Source organism: Dama dama, chromosome 14, assembly GCF_033118175.1.
Source record: "Dama dama isolate Ldn47 chromosome 14, ASM3311817v1, whole genome shotgun sequence".
Taxonomy (NCBI): Eukaryota; Metazoa; Chordata; class Mammalia; order Artiodactyla; family Cervidae; genus Dama; species Dama dama.
In genome coordinates this window covers 61,329,597-61,351,070 of record NC_083694.1, presented here as the reverse complement: position 1 = coordinate 61,351,070, position 21,474 = coordinate 61,329,597, and the positions used below count along the sequence as shown (strand labels likewise).

Genomic DNA, 21,474 nt, shown 5'->3' with positions numbered 1-21,474 from the left:
ACAAGCAAGACCCTTTTCCCCTGTTCTGTAAGTGTTCTGCCCCCTCACCCACTTGTCCACTTCTTGTTTTCAGTGCTGAGTACATGGAGCATTACGAATCCAGGGACTTGAAAGCCTTCTCTGCAGAACCCTTGCTCATCTACCCAACGCACTACACAGGCCAGCCGGGGTATCTGAGTGACACGGAGACCTCGACCATCTGGGACAATGAGACGGTGGCCACTGACTGGGACAGGACACATGCCTGGAAGTCCCGGAAGCAAAGTCGCATCCACCGCAATGCAAAGAACACAGAGGCCCTGCCACCACCAGCCTCCCTGGACACTGCACCTTCAAGAGATGAGCTATGAAGGCTCCATGGAGGGGCTACTACACTTGGGTTTTCCTAACGGACCAATCATCTGTTTGCTCCAGTTTCTTTTAATGGTTACGGTGACCTAACCAAAGTGGTCTAATGTGATTAATGAAAATTGATATATTTTTTGACAGGGGAAGAAAATAGGGAAACTAAACCCAAATATCCTAGGATGGCTAGAAGATAGGCTTTCTGGCCACCATTAGGATGAACTTCAACCTAGACACCTTGTCCTTCAGTTCATTACCCATGTGATACTGGTTCCCACATTAACGTTGAATGGCATAGCTCAGAGATGCTCACTCAAGGGGAAAGGTGAGCACCAACGCTATCACATCAATAAATGGGTAGGCCCGGTAGCCTACCCAACTGGACCATATCTACTGGTCTGGTGGGCCCGTTTTATGTCATAGATGTGACCTTGAAAATTTGAGTAGGTTCCAAGTTTGGTGGTGGGGGGTTGGAGGGCAAAAATCAAATAATTTAAAAATCAAATTAATCGGGCTTTTTCTTTAAAGACATATGTCATGAGCCTTATTGCAAAGTGAGCTTTGCATCTTAGTCTCCGTTATCCAACAGAGAATGGGTATTTGGGTCTGTCTGAGACTTGGCCTTTGACTATCATGACAGCTGAAGCTCTCAGAGAGAGCTGTCCAGTTTGCCATGTGGATATATTGAATATAGTTTCATAGATATTTGAGGGTATGTGTAGCTATTTGAAGAAAACACTCAAGCTTTGGCCTTCTTTATTATGGTCACTTGAGTTGGGATGCTCTATTTATGAAGATAAATTTAATATATAAGAGGCCAGCACTGGTCTGTAATTGCTGTCCCAGGGGTTCATGTGCTGCCCCAGCAGGTCAGACTCTCCCATCCACCCTGAGCCTGGGAGTGAATTGCAGGCATGAGTTTCATGAGTCTGTTAAGAAACAGAGCACATATTCAGGCCAGCAACTGTCCTTGCCTGGGATTTTCATTCTATTTTGAATTATTTATTTTTACAAAATGTTGGGGGATGGGGGAGAGTCTGCAGGATAATGCAGAGAAACAGTTGCATCAGGCTTTCATCACTCCTGGGAAGTGGTCAGTGTAGACTTGTTGGTTCTAGAACCTGGTTTTTCTGCATTTCCCAGGCCTGTTGAATGGGAGAATCTAACCTTCTGGAAACAAATGATTCTCCACTTCAGGTGAGAGACCTTGGCTAGAAACAATGGACTGATCAATTGACGTAGGCCAACACCCAGGGAAGCTCTTAGAGTCACGATCCTGGGCAGACCATCTCTCTGCTTTCTCCGTAAGTGGATTTTATGTAAAATGCAGAGTTGGCCTACATCATCTCTTCCAGTGCTGCCGTCTGTGATATCTCATGATGGTTTGCTTTAGGTTTCTGTTCTCAAGCCCACAAGCAGTGAAACTCAGTCTCCAGAGATCCCCGCCCCAAGCATCCTGTCCACACCGGCTCCTCTCCCCATGTCCTGGGTGTTGGACTCTGAGCTTCATGCTTGGAAACAGAGCCCCAGGGCGACCTTGCTGAGTGTACCCATGAGGGTACTGCTGACTGCTCCCCATGAAGGCCCCCCAGCTGCAGGACAACCAGGCAGCTTCCCCCGACAGAACGCCAGCCTTGGCCTTCCCTCTTCACATATGGTTGGTTCTTCTTCACTGACCAGTGAGCCAGGAGACGGAGGAGGGGGATCTCAGCCGACTCTGATTTTTATTGCTTAGACGTGGCAGTCAGAACTTGATTCTTTGTCTAGAGAAACAGAGCATCTGAAGAGCTAGTGAAAAACCCTTAGGTGATTCCTAAGGTTTCCTTGGGTATTTTGTATTTCGCTTGAATATTTGAGTGCGTGCAAGTGTGCATGAATTTTATGTTTGTTTTTTTTTGGTAAAGGTGGGTGGGAGGTGGCTGAGGTATTAGGAGTGGAAATGAAGGCAGATTGAATTAATTTTTGTGTGGTTTTGTTTAATAGAGAACATTGGTGTTTTTTTCTTTTTCCCTGTCAGCTGGTCTGGTGGGTTTATGAATTCTTATTCTTAAAAGACGTTGTTCATAAATTCTAGAATTTTAGCTTTAGGACTGTTCTACTGTGAATAAAGTTCTGGCTTTGTCAGCCCAGCCTTTGTTTCTCTTCACTCAGGTCTAGAATCCCAAGCAATGTTCTTTTGTGAACATTGTGAACTGCAGATCCAGCATTTCTTTAAAAAAAAAAAAAAAAAATCACCAGTTCAGCAGTCCAGGGATTCCTTGACCTCATTACTCTTCCCCTCCCTCCCGTCTAGCCTTAAGTCAAGACATTTGACCGTGGCAGTGTCAGAGGACTTTGCCTCCAGCCATGGCACCTGCTGTCTGCCTCTGGAAGTTAAACCCTCTCTGGATCTTGAGATGCAAGGTGGAATCTTCTGGATGGACAACCTTGACTTCAGCAGTGCTGGTGCTGCTGAGCGTGGACTGAGCGTCTGCCATCTGCAGAGGACACACTGCTGGGCCTTGCTTTGTTCACCGGGGTCTGCTGCAGGGACTCTGGGAAGCAAGAGGGCATCCCAGCCTCCTCTACTGTCTGATGCTCTGTTGTTTCAGGGTGGGGAAGTGGTAAATGACTTGCCTTCTAGAGCTTGTTGTGAAATTAAAGAATAATGTGCAACCCTGTGATTGTTCATTGGTTCCTCCAGCGCTGGTCAACAGCCCACACTGCTGGAATTTCCAGGTTTGCCCTGGCCCAAGGATGTCGGAGGCCAGAGATAATCATCACTTTATTGTGCAAAGAAGAGAGAGTAGTCACCAGCCTTCCTGGCCAGTTGGGGGATGTTTTAGACTGCTGAAAAGGTGGGTAAGCCAGAGAGCATTCTAAAGTACAGAGAGACAGGAGTCCCCAGTGGGAGGATGATGAGGGAGAATTCATCTTGCATTTCTGTGCTGTTGATCAGCCTGTTCATCAAAAGATACTGAGACGCCTGTCCCAGGCCAAAGAGCTTTATCTTGGGGCAAAAATGGGAGAACCCATGTTGGCCTCAGTGACCCCTTTGAATTTCAGGTCAAGCTCTCCCCGGACCTCAGAATCCAGGTGTGAGCACTATCTTGTTTCAGGCCCTGGGCTGGGCACTGAGATGCTCGGAGATCTAGGAAAGGTGCCTACTGCTGTGGGGTCCGTGGTCCAGGAGAGCTGCCGTGTATAGCCGGATGGTTGTTTTCAGAGGCTGAAACGAAAGTGACCGTAGAACCCACGGAACTTGGTTGTGCCAAGGAGGTGGGCCATCGAGGGGGCAGCTTTGCTGGGAATGTGACCATTGTGTTGGGTTTGGGAGCAAAAATGAAAGTTTAGGAGAGGGAGGAGAGTTGGGCACAGAGGGTGGGGAGGCTTTCAGGCACTGTGACGGTGTGGGGCTGTGAAAGGGCCTCCTGGGGAGTGATGGGGAGCGGGACAGGATAGAAGAGTCAGCTATGTGTTGGAGTTGTTGACAGGTAACAGTCTTGAGACCCAGGGATGATGGCAAGGCATGGCTGCTACCCCTCCACGCTGGGCTGTCCTCATGAATGCAGAGGCCATTGTTTCTGGGGGAATTCTACGTTTGGATTTTCTCCTGACAGACAATGCAGAGACTTCCAGTCAAAGGTTGGTGTCTGAAACAAAATTTCCATTCAGCTACACACTTGGGAATCTTTTCACTTCTAGTTGGAGCAAATCCATCTAATTAGTAGCTGTAAAATAATGATGAGTCTTCCCAAGAGGCTTCTACATTGTGCTTTTGAGACACTCTTTCCAAGTAAGTGATCTCTATGACTGACAAGTTAATTCACCAAAGCTTTAACTAATGGCAAAGTGAGAGTGAAAGTGAGGCTGGTCATCTGGTAAGATAGCGTGTTATGGGTGATACAGTCAGACAGCACAGCACAGGCAGCCTTGGAAATAATCATTTCACCGGAGTTTTATGTTTGGTGGTGGTGTTTGTTATTTCAGAGAGAACCTCCCTCCCCTGGAGATGTTCTGATTAAATGTGTCAGAGGGCGGGGAGATGTGAGGAGAGAGCAGTGGATGTGGGAGGGACTCCCCTCTGAGTAGGCTGGTGGTGGCCCTGAGTCAAGGCGGTGCTGCTGAAACAAGGCTGAAGAGTCTGGTCAATGGTGACCAATACATTGTTTCTGGCTTTGTTTTTGCTTGCTTGGAAAAGAGAGAAATAATAATGGTGGGTTTCAGTACAATGTGTTAACAACAGATTACCTAGAAATTGTGCCTTCTCTTTTTTTAAGAGTTTTTTTAATTGAAATGTAGTTGATTTACAATGCTGTGTTAGTTTCAAGTATAGTAAAGTGATTCAGTTATACATATGTGTGTTTTTTTTTTTCTCTCTCTTTCGTTCTTTTCATTATAAGATATTGAATATAGTTCCCTATTTTATACAGTAGGTCCATTTTCTGGTTATCTATTTTGTATAGAGTAGTGTGTCTATATTAATCCCAAACTCCTAATTTATCCCTCCGACCTACCAAGATTTAGCATTTTCTATATGAATGGCCTCATATTAGCTACTTCCTTCTGAGAGGTAGGCAGGACAATGTAGCTATTAATTGTTCCCCATGCATAGGGCTTGTTTAAATACAAGTTAAAAGCATCTCTTGGCATACAAACAGTATATTTTCCTCTAGCTTTCAAGAATGCCCCCAGTTTTACAAAATGAACTTTACCAGAATAGGTGATGCGAAGATCTGTAGATGAAAGGGAAGTTCCATGATGTTCTGGGGTAAAGGTTTCAAGTTGTAGTAAACAGAACCCTTGATTGCTCAGCAGTGCAAGTGAACGTTTGAAGTTGACGGGGGCAGAGTGTCTTTTATGACATTTTGCTTAAGGAATCACTGTCCCCTGAAGACACTTCTGTTTTTCCCTATGACCCCTGGTTCCCCACATAGCATAGTATCTTTTCCAATACTTTTTTTTCCCATGTCAGGGAAGTTTTTAGCTATTATCTCTTCAAATATCTTCTTAGACCCCCTTCTCTCTTTTCTTCTTCTGGGACCCTTATAATGTGAATGTTGATGTGCTTGAGGTTGCCCCAGAGGTCTCTTAGACTGTCCTTTCTTTTCATTCTTTCTTCTTTGTTTCTGTTCTACGGCAGTGATTTTCACCACTGTCTACTGCTCATTTATGCATTCTTCTGCTTCATTTATTCTGCTATTGATTGCTTCCAGTGTATTTTTCATTTCAGTTATCGTATCTTCAACTCTGATTATTCTTTATTTTTTCTAATTCTTCATTAAAAACTGAAAACTCTTTGCTCCATGCATCCATTCTTTTCCTGAGTTCTTGGATCATCTTTACAATCATTACTCTGAACTCATTCTCAGGGAAGTTGCAGTCCATGGGGTCGCAAAGTGTCAAGACACAACTGAGTGACTGAACTGAACTGACATCCCTTAGTTCTTCTTCTGGGGTTTTATCTGGTTCCTCTGTCTGGAACGTAGTCCTCTGTTGTCTCATTTTGTCTAAACTTCTATTTGTATTTTTATGCATGTGGACGGTTAGTCATGCTTCCAACCTTGGTGAAGCGATCCTCTGTATGGGATATCCTATGTGACCCAGCAGTACACTCCCCTCTTGGCGCTCAAGAGCCAGGGGCCTGCTGATCTCAGGATAGGTTCTGACTTGTGTTTTTTAGGCTCAGTTCCACATGCTGTAGGACTGTATATTTCTTGCTTCTGGTGTCTGCCCCCTTGTGGTTAAGGCTGGGCTAGAGGCTTGTGCAGGCTTCCTGGCAAGAAGAGAAAAGGATACCTTCTCTTATCATGTGCCTGGAGTGAGGAAATGGCTCGAATTGCAGCAAGAATAGTTTAGGTGTGCTTTCAGGAATATTTGACAGAATTACTAAATACTGAATGGGATCCCAAGGCAAGTGGTGGAATGGCTCCATTAAAATTTGTTGTTGGGCCAGAAAGTGGCTTCCTCTCTGGTCTGTGAATTTGCCTAGAAGGGCCTGTATTGACATGGAGATGGTCTTAGTTTAAGATCATTCTGCTACACTAGGCAGGCAGCTCACAGCCCAAAGCCACCTTCTTGCATGTCTTCAAAAAGGATGGAAAGAATGAAGAATCATCTCTGAGAACTGGTTTTGTCTCTATTTTTAATTCACTGCGTTTATTTTTCTGCCCCTCCCTGGCATTTCTTCAGCTTGGTTTCTCGGCTGTGGGCACTTTGACCAAATCTCCGTGTCTGAACACCAGCTGCGTGGCCCTGCTGGTCCAGACGAGGCTTCTCCGGTGGTTCCTCTTCTAGGGGAATGAGTCTGGGCTCTTGCTCATGGGGGAACTTGATTTTTTCAGTGCCCTGGACAGCCCTCTCTCCTTGTTCTTCGGAGACCTTAGAAAATAACTCGTAACAAAGTGTCCTCTCCCAAAGAGAACAGACAGTTTGGGGAAGCCCTTCACATAGAAGTTGAGATGTCTGTGTTGATGGTGTGGTCTGAAGGGTTTTAACTACTTTGTAAAATGCCAGCGTGAATTGTGAAGACTTGAAGGGGATATTACTGTTCAGAACGGACATCAGGAGGAAACCATGCCCATAGCGTGAGCAGGGAGGGGACAGAAGAGGAATGCAGGCCTTAGGGCATTAGAGGGGAGAGGAAAGAGGCAGGACACAGCACAGGGGTTTGAGTCCAGGAGAAAGGAGCAAGACCAGGGGGATAAGAAAACAGACTCACCCCCATTGTTGGTGGAGAAGTAAGGCCAGCACACAGGCCAGAAAGGGGGCGGTGGCGAGGGCAGGGAACCAGAGTGACAAAATAGTAGAAAAGAGGCTTGGAATGGAAGTGGTGACCCTGGCCCTTAAAATGACTCTTTAATCCTTGCGATCCGGCAACAGTGCAGAAGTGAGGCGGCGGTGAGCTGGACAGCCTGTAAAGGAACGGTGGGATGCCCGGGCCCCCCCTGATGCCTATGGAACAGCAACGACTCTGTCCTGCATGTGAGTCATCCCTGGACAGAGGGAGGGTCAGAGCAGACAGCCCCATCCTGCAGGGGAAGATCCAGGTCCAGGTGGAGACAGGAGGGAGGAGAAAGGAACAGGGGGCTCAGCTTCTGGTGAGAGAATGGTCCTTCCCTGACCGCAGAGGGAAGCCAGGAAGGTGGGGGCCCTGATGGAAGTCACTGTAGGTTCCAGGGGGGGAATGCTCCAGCTCAGGGCTGCTTCCTGGGGGCAGCGGCTCCCTTTCCAGTGTGTCCAGCAAGGGTCCCTGTGCTGCCGCGGCCCCACCAGGAGGCGCTGCGGTAGGTGAGACCCACACTCCCCTGCCCCCTCTCCCTTTGGAGCAGGGCTGTGAGGCAGGCTGCAGGAGCCCCCTGGCTGCCCTCCAACTCCATGAGTCAGATTTTCTGCCAAAAGCAGCCGCAGGCTCGATTTTCCCAGGGTGCTGTTCAGGCATCTGTGGGCCCACCTCTGAGTGTCACGTGTGCCCCACGTGGCTGCTCACTGGGCAAGGAGGCTTCCCAGGAATACCAGCAGTGAACTCTTGCAGGCAGCGCCAGAGAGAAGTGCTTTATGTGCACCGTGTAATTTAATAGCACGTGAACCTCAAGAGATAGAAGCTGTCTTCCATCCCCACTTTTTAGATAAGGCAATAGCTAACAGACTTGCTGAAGATAAAATACTAAGTGGCCTGGGAGTCAGAGCCAGGCAGTGAGATCCCACCCACACCAAACTGCATGCATGAAAAGCTTCTGGGGAGAGAGTCTCTCGTTTCTTGTTTTCTCATTAGTATCTAATGTTTCGATCTCTTGCTTGCTTGCTTGCTCGCTCTCTCCCCAACTCTTTCTCTCACACACATAGAAGCTTGGAACTCCAGCTCCAATGTTTACTTCCCACCTAGTAAATCTCATATACTGAATTTTTTTCAGCTGATCAGGCCAATTCTCTGAGGCTTGGATGTCAGATGTTGTATAAATCAGGATCAGAAATAGACATCTGGGGGCAAGGCAGCAGTCAGTCTCATTTAAAATGCTTCTCCCCTTTTGATCTGTTGCCTTGGTATTATTTTTAATAGCTAGAGCAATCTAGAAACAATTTCAATCATTCTCCTTTTTCTTTCTTCAACTTGATGGATACCATTGTGAGAGACCGACTGCAGTGCAAAATGTTGCTCTGAACAACATTTTGTTGTTGGGAGGAAACACTGGTAGGATTAAACATGATTTCTTCTGAGAAGGCTGTGATAGAGTACTCGGTCCTGATCACTGGTTCCACTCCCTTAATGACTCATTCAGTTGGTGCTTTTCACCCACTCTGTGGGTGCATCATGGATCCCAGGTGGGAGCTAACTTGCAATGTAATCTTACAGCCCTGTTTCCCCTTCTGTGAGATGGAATGATGCTGAGAATAAAAGGCAGCAGTGCTCCAACCAGCTGCAGGTCTCTCTTTGGAGATTTGAAAGAGCCAACCAGATGCCCACCTCACCAAGGCAGCTTATGGAATTTCACATGGTTGGAAGGCTGGGTATGGAGCCAGCAGACCCCAGGCATTCTCTCCAGCTCCAGAAGGCTCTGGGGAATATGTCAGGATAGCCCTGACCCATGTGACACCCACATAGTGGAGTCTGGTCATTCAGAGCCCTGCCCCAACCTCTGGCATGTGACTTAACTGCTCTGAGCCTCAAGCCCAGGGGATCTGTAATATGAGGGCGTTGACTGTATGATTTGTACGATGCCTTCCAAGTCTTAAGAAAATGTTAAATACCTCAAACTGTTAAATAAGTGAATTACTTCCACACAGTTTTCTAGGCAGAGATGCTGAGAAACCACACCAAATGGTGGTTTTCTAATTCAGAGTCTAATTAAATTTGCCTGGCTTCTATTTGATTTCACAGTTTATATTTCAACATTTTAAATTTCCTAAATTTTTTTTTAAAAAAAGATTTGACATACAACTACATCTATAAAGGAGCTCCTAGTTTAGTCAGAGTAGGGACTACATTAGAAGCATGAAAATTGGTGGTGACCACATGTTAAAAATAAATTCTGTAAGGCTAATTCTAAACAAAATTAAATTACTCTTGTATTAATACTTTTTCTTCCTCTGAGCACCGCTCTGTCTTCAACCCTTCTTGGTTCTGTGCAGCCCCCATCTCAAGTCCTCTCTACCATCTCCTCCAAACACTTTTTGGTGACTGTGGTTAATGAACAAAGCCATGTACCCTAGTGAAAAGACAGCATTCCTTTGGGCAGAGATGGAAATGCTCATCTACTCCAAGTGTCCTCCTCCATCTTCCTACCTCCCCTGCACTTAGACTGGGGCATTGACTGGCCAACGGACTGTGAATGGAAGCGACACGGTCCCTTTGGACTAAGGCAGTCAGGAATGGTTGTGAGTTCTCTCCACCATCACTGTGATTTTGAAGGAAAAAAAATCTGAGATCATGGCACTAAGTTGCAAGATGGAAGCTGCCTGGATCCTTGAGCCACTAAGGAGAGTTGCCCGATTTGCAATACCTGTGACATGTTGAAAACCAAACTATCCTAAGTTACTGAGATTTCATGCTTTGTTAGTTTAGACTAGCCTAGCCTAGCCATCCCTTCCAGAAGTTATTTCATTTTAACAGAGATCCTAGGGGAAACAGCCATGCACAGTACAACGGAAATAACTTCTCAGAGTGGAACTGTGGATACAGGAGGTAACTGGGGCCATTGCAGCAGCTCTATAGAAAAAGAGGGTTGGCACTGCGGAAACTTCTGAAGACGACTGAAATCAGGACACGGAGCAAGACTGCATACTTCCTAATGATCCTGTGCTGCACAGCAAATTTGAAAAGACTCCAAAGAAGGAAATTTTAAGACATTATTCCTTCAGACAAAATGTCACCAAGCTGCTTCTCAGTTCAGTTCAGTTCAGTTCATTCGCATCCGACTCTTTGCGACCCCATGAATCGCAGCACGCCAGGCCTCCCTGTCCATCACCAACTCCCAGAGTTTACTCAAACTCATGCCCATCGAGTCGGTGATACCATCCAGACATCTCATCCTCTGTCGTCCCCTTCTCCTCCTGACCCCAATCCCTCCCAGCATCAGGGTCTTTTCCAATGAGTCAACTCTTCGCATCAGGTGGCCAAAGTATTGGAGTTTCAGCTTCAGTCCTTCCAATGAACACCCAGGACTCATCTCCTTTAGGATGGACTGGTTGGATCTCCTTGCAGTCCAAGGGACTCTCAAGAGTCTTCTCCAACACCATAGTTCAAAAGCATCAATTTTTCGGCACTCAGCTTTCCTCACAGTCCAACTCTCACATCCATACATGACCACTGGAAAAACCATAGCCTTGACCAGACGGACCTTTGTTGGCAAAGTAATGTCTCTGCTTTTTAATATGCTATCTAGGTTGGTCATAACTTTCCTTCCAAGGAGTAAGCGTCTTTTAATTTCATGGCTGCAATCATCACCTGCAGTGATTTTGGAGCCCCCCCAAAATAAAGTCTGACACTGTTTCCACTGTCTCCCCATCTATTTCCCATGAGGTGATGGGACCAGATGCCATGATCTTAGTTTTCTGAATGTTAAGCTTTAAGCCAACTTTTTCACTCTCCTCTTTCACTTTTATCAAGAGGCTTTTTAGTTCCTCTTCACTTTCTGCCATAAAGGTGGTGTCATCTGCATATCTGAGGTTATTGATATTTCTCCCGGCAATCTTGATTCCAGCTTGTGGCAAAGGAACCAGAGATCAAATCGCAGCGGATGTTGGCAATTTGATCTCTGGTTCCTCTGCCTTTTCTAAAACCAGCCTGAACATCTGGAAGTTCATGGTTCAAGCTGCTTCTAGAGGGAGACAAAACAAGGGAACCCATTTTCTCAGATAATCTTGACAATATAGTCACCTAGTGCCAGAAATAGAAACCTCCCTTTTTCCTGCGCATATTATCAATTATTGTAACACCTACTTAGCTGTCTCCTATATCCCACAGGGACCCAGAAAACTTGATAATCTGGATCTATCTAGGAATCCCTTTCTTGGGGAATGATATGGTGGAATGCCGATGAATGAAGCTGGTCTAGGTCTGATTGAATTTTGGGAAGACCTTCCTTCTTTCCTATACAGAGGCCGTCCCGGCTTCTGAAACACCAAGGATGGTTTCAAGAACTATGCTGACGGTAGCAACTGGAGACTCAGGAAAGGCTGTTGGAAAGAAAGCAAAGTCCTACCTTGGATCCTAAGTTTGATTTTATACAGTGTCCCCAGCCAAACTACCCCTAAGGATGCCCTCCAGCAAGCCATCGCATCTGACAGCGATTTCCTAAGATGTCATTCTTGACCCTGAATGCAAATGATGCTTGACGGTGGCGAGGACCCCTCCCAACTGGGCCACTGGCTCTCCCTCTGCTCCCTCGAGCCGGACCAGAGTGGGCTCCCAAAGCGCTTACTGACACATCTGAAACCCAGATCCACCAGGTTAACACTCCAGATACAATCCCTTTGAGTCTGGCAGCACATGCCAACCAAGTCCCAAATCAGTTTATTAACTTAATCAAAAGGTAAACAGATGACAGAGAGGCAGAAAGACAAGCATGTCAGCAGCTAAAAGCATTACCCGGCAGTCCACCAGGAAACAAATTTAAGACATTTAAAGTGGCATTAAATAAATGAAGCTATGTTTTATCTACTTGTAACTTCCACTGTCTTTTAAAAAAGGAATATATATATATATATATATATATATTACATTGCAGTATATAAATCTAGACTCTACATATATAGTATAAATACACAAGGCGAGCACACGGGCGTAACTTGTAAGTCTTGGTAGCTGCACCGTAAACCAGGCTGACAATTCTACATTTTCTTTTTGATCTTCAAGCCAATAAATTCAGGCTGAGGATACATTTCCTTTCATCTCCATGATGTTTAGCACCCTGGCCATCCCTCCTCCAAGCACAGAAGCACAAATTGGACCGGCTTTGCAAATAGGAAAAAATAAAAAAAAAAATGCTTTTCAACTAGTTGATACCAGTCAGTCTTTACAAGGTACATTATGACCTAGAAAGACCTACAGGAAATCTGAGGCCTTCCTGGCTCATTCTCATTCTTTGGTCCAAGGGCACAAATCTCTAGACTTTCCCTGGTGTTTCTTGAAGATTTCATATGACTATTTACAGAACATGAATCACACATAACCTTTGGGAGCTCTCTTTACAGGACAGGGGGTGGGGAGTGGGGGGGGGGGCGGTGGTGGCGAACAAAAGAAAGAAAAAGCTCTACATTACAATCTGCACTTCTTATTTGGGTTTGTTCTTTATTTTTGGAATAAAAACTGGTATTTTGAGATTTTTTTTTCTTAAAAAGGACAACATTCTAAAAGTGCTTCTTACACATGTCAACATCCCACATGTTATGGCTTTATAGCTCAAACCCCAGCACAGCTCAGATTTGGAAGGGAGAGGATGATGGTGCTACTGAAGACAAAAGTGTCACTGTTGATACAGAGTGTGGGAACCTGAAAAGGAAAGTTAATGACTCCATCTGGAAGAATGTGTGTACCTCGCTAGAAATGGTCTGGATAGTATGCTGAAGCCCCACTTCTGTCCCCATGAGTAGGCACAGGAAGGTTGTAAAAGTTAGTAAAAACAGGACACTGCTCTCAGCTGGGAACGTCTCCAGGGGGCTATTCACAGAGCGATGGCTGTTCAGAAATCTTTCACAGGTCTCAAAATGATCAGACATAGTCAGCTGCAGTAGGGATTTCTACACCTGAGGAACAAATTGCACGTTAATATATAGAGGTACTACGATCCAGATGGCAAAAGACTGCAAACATATAGTTTCACATGCAAAAGGCAATCAGAAAAAAACAATGAAGCAGTGGCATTCTGAGACAGATCAGAGTCCAAGTGAATCATCAACCTTCTGAGCTTTCTTTTCTGGTTGATAAGTTACCAAAGAACATGGCTACGTGTGCAAGAAATGCTTGTGATATGCTCTTTAGGGGATGGGAGACACACGATGCAGTTACCAAATCAAAATGGGCTTGCGTTGCCTCCAGGGGCGTCCTGACGGCTGGTTCAGTGGCTCAGAGGGGCCTCCGAAGCTGCTCCCCACCCTCCCTGGGGTAGCCGATGCATTGGCCGATGCAAGCAGAGGTCAAAGCCACTGGCTCATCCAAACCCTGTCTGACGTGGCCTTTCATTCAGCCTGTGGCAGTTCCCACCTCTGCAGTGGTTCTTTTCTGGTGGCACTTGATTGAGAAAGCAATCCTCTCCCTTTATAAAAATAGGTTGGACTTCTTATAATACTGGCACAAAGGACGCTCTGCAGTCCTAGGGGTGATTCCATTTACTTGGGAGGTGAGAGACAAGGTTCTCAGTTCCTTCTGTTTCCCTGTCAAAAGTGACCTCGACTTCCCAGGCCATTGTGCAAATTTGTTTTCCCGTAGTCCAGAATATCCCACAAGTCCCTCATATTTATATATATACACACACATACCAAATATGTGTACATACATATAGATTTATAAATGCGGATAATTTTGCATTTCAATCTCAGGTCAAAGAGAATCAGTGAATCGGTCATCCGTTCTGTGTCAGGCTCATCTCCGATTTCCCCACGATGCCTATCATAGTGCCCTGCACACCAGAGGTGCTCAACAAACTTCAGTCCACTTCACCAATGATCCTCTAACACTGGGTGGTAGTTGCGATCACCATGGCCTATTCTCAGCCCAACCCTGCCTTTGGCAAGCGAGGGGCCCCGCGTCTCTGCCTTCAGAGGGTGATTTTGCTATGTCTGTTGCTCCAGCAGCCCCGTTTAGCTGTCCTGGGCAACGTCAGGCTGGTCCGGCTACGCAGTTTTACTTGTTCTTCCACAGAGTTCTTTTTGCGTAAGATGAAGTCGAAGTTCACTTGGCTGTTCATGGCATAGAAGACATTTGCCGAGTCTGGGATCACGAGTTCTAAAACAAAAAAAAAAAAGAGAGAGATGAGGGAAGAGAAGGTGGTCAGCTTGTGTAGGTCAGCCCAGCCCTGACCATGGCAGATGGAAATTTTGCCCAGACTCATGGCTGGAATTATAGTCCTTTGTTCCTGGAATGTGAACGGAGCTGGATAACGACCACCACTCAGTCACACCAAATTGGTTCCAACAATTTCCCAATCCCAATTTTAAAAACTTAAGTGTGAATCCAATCTTGGAAATTCAAGCCGTGAACAAAATGCTCAAATGTGGGATGTTTTAGCCGGAAGGATGTAGAGTAGGAAACGGGGAAGCCTGGAGGAGTTGAGAGACATTCCTGAGTGCACAGCTAGTCAATGGCAGGACTGGGAGCAGAGCCCGGGGTTTCCAGCCTTCTGTGGTTCATTTTCTACCCAATGTGAAATTTTTCTCAGAGACTAAGTGAATCTGATGACATGGGGGAAAAGGCAGAAAATCTACAGCACTTTCCAGAAATCTTTACTTGGAACATCAAAACATTTTTAAATTAACCCCAAACCAAGTCAGTATTTTCCACCACTTGAGAGCTTGCTTCATTAGGGGGTTGCATTTTAATGTTAAAGGGAAACCAGACAAGAGAGGCTATATCTGTTAAAACTTAAACAACTGTCTATTTCAATGAGTCCCAACTAGATAACTGTAATTTCTGAACAAGGACTGTTCCAAGTATAATATGAAGTTATCGAGCAAAGTTATTTCAATTCATTTTTAATTTAAAAAGAAGGTATACACTCTTTAGCACTCAGGCGTAAGGGATATTTTTAAAAACCAAGAGGGAATTAAAAAGGTAAAATGTGCAAAACTAGCTTTGTAGCAGTGGAGTAAGGCAGGCAGCTAGGTGAGATATGTGACTGCAGATCTGGAGTAAGTCAAACTAACATTAGCGTCAAACACTGAGATTCCACTGCCAAGACTGATGCAATCAGGTTCTGAGGGACTCTGCTACATTTTGCACAAGTGTTCCATAAAGAATAACTCCCTGAAAGTGTCCCCAGTCTCTTGCCCACATATTCCTGAGGTCAGTAACAACTTATCTCACAGCTATATATATATATATCCGTACTGTATCTCAAATACTGTCCACTTTTGGGTACATTATTTCCTGTCACCATCTCCCCATGATGCATGAGGGGCTAGTAGGGTACTGTCTCCGTTTAACTAATTACAGACCAAGGCCCTGAGAGGTCAAGCCGCCCACCCGCCACCACCCAGTGGTGAATGAAGCTGGGCCCTGGCTGTGCTTCGGGACTCCTGGATCTTCAGACCCATCGGGCCTCACCTTGGCATTGGCTTGGGGGCAGTGTGGGTGGTAAAACCCAAGAGACCACTTTGTAGGCTGAAGTTTTTAACAGTAACTACACTAAAAGATATAACTGAGAAAGGTTTGCCCCACAACCTTGGGCTCAGCTGGATAAATCAGAAAACTTCCAAGAGACAGTGGGAAAAGTTTTCTCTGAGGCTGTGGCTTTTCGTTGCTTGGAAAAGGTTATTAATCTAATTTGGCCCACTCTTATCTGGGCCTGAGATGACAGTCCTGGGTGATTTTTTGGGTCAATGGGGTACGAGTAGCTGCTCCCTTTCCAAATCCCTATAAAAAGGGGAATGCTTGTTGGGGAACAGTCCCACAATGAGACACCTGCGTTGGTCAGTGTGTTGGGTCAGTCAGCAAACAGGGTTGGCCTTAGTCAACAGTACTAGCTGTTCCTTCTGCACTTGGAAAGCAGACTTATTCTGCTTGAGTCACTTTCTTGGATGTGCCGTGGCATAGAGGAGTCACCTACCAGTTTGCCTCCTCCTCTCAACAAAGACAACCCCAATTCAGATTAACAAACTGATACATTCAGGAGGATTATCTGCCCAGAGTTTCCATGAAGGAGATTTCTTTAATTAATGGATTGCTCAGCAAACTGCTGCATTTCACATTCACTGGTTCTTTGCTTCAATAAGTGTGAGGTCAAGAACCTTCCACAGTTCTGCCATCAGGAGCTTTGGCTACTTGAAGATCAGTCGTGAATAGGGATCAACTGAAGGCTGAACTCTCGTAAATGGTTAACTGAAACAATGAGAAGTCACTGCAGGAACTGCTACATTTCAGGTTCACATACAACCTGGACACATGTAATTGGGTAATGGAGGTAGATGGCCGTCGGCAAAGACCAGACAGGCTCTGCCTACCCCCACCACACACAAGGAGGGACCTCTTCCTACAAACATGCTTGACAAGAAATTTACAGAGAATGGGTGGGAGGCATGCTCAGCAAAACTTCAGAAAAAACAAGGTTTGCTGGGGGGCTAGCCCGAGAGAATTAATAACAAGTGAGGTGATGGCATGGTTCCCCACACAACTCCACTCTTGGGCAATTCAAAACCCCCACTTGGAAAAGAGAGGATACAGGTATACATATAGCTGATTGACTTTGCTATAGAGCAGAAACTAACAACATTGTAAAGCAACTCTACTCCAATGACAATTAATAAAAGATTAATTACATAAACAAGTAAATAAAAATACCCACCCCACCCCCAACTTGGTTCCATTTAAAATAAGACACTGTGTCCACACAGGGTCCTTTCACACTGGGGCGACCTGGTTTGAAGAGGAACACGTGCCTACCTTTGTCCTCCGAGATGACCTGCACTAGCTCGTACTCCTCGGCCGGGTCCGAGTCCAGATTGTGCTTCAACATCGCCCTCTGGATCACGGCGGGAGTTTTATCCTGGCTCGTCAACTGGAAAGCCAAATGAAAGGGTGTGTAAAGCATTTAACTTTGTGTTTCCTGGAAGAGTTTTGCTGACCTTCTTCGTCTTGCTGTTTTGTGCCTTCCCAGGAGAAATGGCCCTGCGAAATGAGCAAGGACCAGGAACCAGCCTCCTGGATTCCAGTCCCAGCTCTGCCCTCAGAGGACAGGTCACCTACTCTTTCCATCAGCGCCTCTTGCAGAGCCAGTGTCTTCCCCCATTAAAACAGGAGCGACACCCCGGGGTGCCTTGCCAGATCCAGTGGAGGTTCCAGTGGAAGAATGTGTATGAGGGAAGTGTGGGAAATGCACGGTGCTGTCGGTCCTGGGACAAGATTCCCCTTACCTGTTGAGCACCGGTGACGACCTGTGGGGTAGACGTGGCCACAGGTCCGCACACTGACCATTTCAAAGAGTACAACTGACTTCACAACCCAGGAAGCCCACCTCTAGATATTCACCAAGAGGAATGAAAGCGTGTGTCCACAAAAGGACTTCTGTACAAACTTTCACAGCAGATTTAGTCATAACAGCCCCCAACTGAAAACAACCTGAATCTCCATCGACAGGAGAACAGGGGAGGATAAAGACAGTGCTGTGTGATCAGGACAGAGCATGACGTGACAGCTAAAGGGAACTGAAACACACAACAACGTGATGCATCTCACACATGTCACGGACAGCCAGAGGAGGGAGACCCAGAGGACAACAGGCTGCAGGGGTCTGTTCTCACAAAACAGGCCAAATTAACCCGCGGGGTCAGAAAACTAACGTTAGACTCATACTCAGCTACGCTTAAAGCAGGATTGGAGGGGCATAAGGGAATTTGGGAATGAAGAAGGGATGAGTGGATGAAAAATGTTATTTATCTAGACTTGCAGTGGTGGTTACATATATATATATATACACACATATATATATAACCATATATATATAATATAGTGGTTACATAGATAAATACACATATATGACAGCTACATATATATAGATACTGGTTACATACATATATATATATATATAACCGTATATATACACACACATATGGTAGTTAAATAAATATATATATTATAGTTATAAAAATCCAAAGAATAGAACATTTCAGATCTATGTAACTGTATGTAAATGTTGCTTCAATTAAAAATTAGCTTCTGAGTGTTTACAGACAATAAATCTAACATTTTTCAAAGTACAAGCTCCTCTCAGCCTAAATCTCCCCTTCATCTCTGCCCATCAGTCAGCTAGTTTCAGGGTGCTCAGAGAAACAGGAAAAGGGAGAGCTCACTTTCATATTATTCCTTGGCTGATTTTTTTTAAATTTGAAAGAAAGCAAGAGAAAACACAGATTTTCTTACTTAGAAATAAAAGCTGCTCTCCCCAGGAGGAAAGAGGAAAAAGAGCCAAAAAAAAGAAGTCTGATTTCCTCCAAGAAACTGTCATTGTGAGCCTGAGGATGTTGGGCCCATGGGCCCCTCTCTGGTCTGGAGAAGCAGCTGTATTTGGATACAATAAATAACAGGCATTACAACGGGGTCCCTGTAAGTGACAAAGACCCTGCTCAAGTGTGTGTCACCAAAACATCTGGCACATCCTTATTAAAGAATCTGCCTGCAATGCAGGAGACCCTGGTTCAATCCCTGGGTCAGGAGGAAGCCCTGCAGAAGGGAATGGCTACCTGCTCCAATATTCTTGTCTGGAGAATTCCATGGACAGAGGAACCTGGTGGGCTACAGTCCATGGGGTCACAAAGCATCAGACATGACTGAGCAACTAACACCTTTGCTTTTCACCTTCACGGTTAATGTTAGGTTCAGCTGTCAACTTTGAACCTACTTAAGGAGAAAGCCAGGCTACCCTTATTTTCTTTACCTTAACCCTCCTCAGGCGTGTCCATACAGATGGGATGGCCAAAGGCTTTCCTTGAGGGTTTGTAACTTTGTACCATAAAAGCTACAGGAGAACTGATCATCACGGATAGCATTGAGTTCAGCCACATAACGCTACGCTGATACACTAAACCAGCACTGTCCCGTAGATATATACTATACGAGCCTCATTTGTAATTTTAAATATCCAGTGGCTACATTTGAATTTTTTTCAAAAGGGGAATTAATTTTTTTATTTAATCCAACAAACCCAAAATATTATAGCAGCATATAATCAATACAAAATTGCTAATAAGATATTTTACATCCTCATTCTTTTTTTTGTACTAAGTCTTCAGAACCTGGGTGCATTTCACACTCATAGCATATCTCAGTTTGGACTCTGCCATTTCAAACGCTCACCTGTCAAACATGGCTGATGGTTACAATACTGAACGGTACCTGGATGTCTCCTTCATACACCTTATATAGGAACTCAAAACATTCCCTGTGCCCTTCCCTGAGGTTAGTTTTCTAATGCCCCAAGTAAGGTCTGTTTTTGAAACATCAGACCCCTTGTAGGAAGCGGTATATCTGATTTCTCTGACTCAACAGGGTGTTTCAGAGATTCATCCACGTTGACTGTGTCCATGTGTTCAGTTCTCAGCTCCTTTCAGTTCAGAGACACCGCAGTCACACAGCGGGCACTCACTTCCCTGGATGGCAATGTGAGAGAAGCCATGTGAATAAACTACCCTGAAAATACTACAATAACACCGATGACCCTGGCTGCCTGGCGGTTCCCCTTCCGCCCTGACACTCCTCTATCAGCCCCTCTGTCACCACCACACAAGCTCCGTCTCAGCCTTCCCCCCTCCCCTGCAAGACCATGTCCACCCGGTGGGGCTGGACGACCCCCAGTGTTCGACCCCAGCATCAGCCCTGCACCAACCTGTGTTTCTGACTGACTACCAGGGAGGCCACGCCATTTGGATGTCCTACGGTGACCTCCAATGTGAATGCACCCAAACCTCCTCCTCCAGCAGTTATATCACACTTGACGGGACCACCACCATCCAGCTACCTTAGCCCTTCCTCTTCCACTCCCCCACAAAAGGAACCAAAAAGTTGATAACTAAATGGATAGATTCTACAATTCTAACTTACAAAAATTTTTCAAAAATCCGTATCATCTCCAGCCACATGACCTTCTTTCAAACCCTTATCGCCTCCTACATGGAATACGATAGCAGCTTCTAATTTTCTCCCTCATCTCTAATCTACCCGCCTGTGTGCCAGCACGAGGTCTCCACAAAGCCAGTTACTTCTCTAAAGAGCAAATCTGACTGCTACATAAAAGCCTTTGATAAGACTCAACTGCCTGCAGGATTAACACAAAGGCCTTCATGTGGCCTGTAGGCCCTGGGAAAATCTGATCAGACCTCTATTAGAATATTTAATATGTTTTGAAAAATGCTTTACAATCTCCTTTTTCATTATAAGTTCCTCAAAGACAGAAATGTATCAACTGTCTCCCTACTCCCAAAGCCTGGTCCAATGACTAGTACACAACTAATGGTCATGAAACATTTTGTTGATTCAGTGAACGATGTAGTAAAGCTTTTCTTTAGATGTTCAAAGACAGTGCCTCCAGATCATTATGTCATATTCAGAGCTGAGCTCGTAAGTAGTCAGTATGCCCTCAAAGAAGGCAAGTGATGAAGCTGGTGAGAGACGCAGGAGGAGCTGTGTGATTTTACTACAGGGAGTCTGCTGTTTTTTTATTTGAATGATAGTATTGTATCAGTTTCAGGTGTAGAGAGAGTTTGCTTTTCAATACATTATGTGCTTTAAGATAAGGAGTCTGCTCTTGTAATAAACACACTAGACCTTACATACCCAAGGTTAATTACAGGAGAGGCATGGTTTGTAATCCAAAAAGATTGCCATTATTTGAAACACATTTTAGGAACTGTGCTCAGAAACACGAAATTTTTACAAGAAGCTCTGTCTTCTTGTAAATAAGCCAGTCTCACTTATATGTAAGTATAGTTCCTTGTGGACACAAACTATATGTCCAGCTTGATCATCCATTTGTACTGCATGTGACTCCAAGTGACTAGAGGAGAAAACTGCTACTACCAAGGACATTGCTAAGGATGCATGGCAATTCAGTTAGACATGTGGACACGTAAGTCCCTGGGAAGACTTCCAGGGAGGTGTGCAGCAGTGGCGTCCTCCCTGGGATACATTTATGTAGTCACCCCAATTGAGAGTTTTGAAGAAGGTGACAATGACTTGGACGAATAAGGCTTAGCAACTTTTAAGACATAAAAAATTGTATCTTATATACACTGCTGATATGCACATTTTTATATAAATATGCTATTAGTCTATATAAGCCAAGACGTGGAAGCAACCTGTCCATTGACAGAGGAATGGATAAGGAAGATGTGGTACATATGCACAGTGGAATATTACTCAGCCATTAAAAAGAATGAAATAATGTCATTCGTAGCAACATCAATGGGCCTAGAGACTATCATGATGAGTGAAGCAAGTGAGACAGA

At 45.1% G+C, this 21,474-nt stretch overlaps 2 protein-coding genes across 9 annotated transcripts in view; one reads left to right on the top strand and one right to left on the bottom strand.

Annotated features, from left to right (window-relative positions):
• COLGALT2 (collagen beta(1-O)galactosyltransferase 2) overlaps nucleotides 1-2,992 on the top strand; it is a 115,142-nt gene extending 112,150 nt beyond the window's left edge. The window contains exon 12 of the mRNA XM_061161270.1: nucleotides 74-2,992. Coding sequence (XP_061017253.1) covers nucleotides 74-350 — 277 coding nt within the window. The 3' untranslated portion in view covers nucleotides 351-2,992. The remainder of the gene's footprint in view (nucleotides 1-73) is intronic.
• An 8,803-nt stretch (nucleotides 2,993-11,795) lies between these two features.
• Nucleotides 11,796-21,474, bottom strand: part of RGL1 (ral guanine nucleotide dissociation stimulator like 1) — a 270,331-nt gene continuing 260,652 nt past the window's right edge. For all 8 annotated transcript variants that reach the window (XM_061160903.1, XM_061160907.1, XM_061160904.1 and 5 more), the window contains 2 exons: nucleotides 16,919-17,033; nucleotides 11,796-14,266 (listed from right to left, as the gene is read on the bottom strand). In XM_061160903.1, coding sequence (XP_061016886.1) covers nucleotides 14,079-14,266; nucleotides 16,919-17,033 — 303 coding nt within the window. In that variant the 3' untranslated portion in view covers nucleotides 11,796-14,078. The remainder of the gene's footprint in view (nucleotides 14,267-16,918; nucleotides 17,034-21,474) is intronic.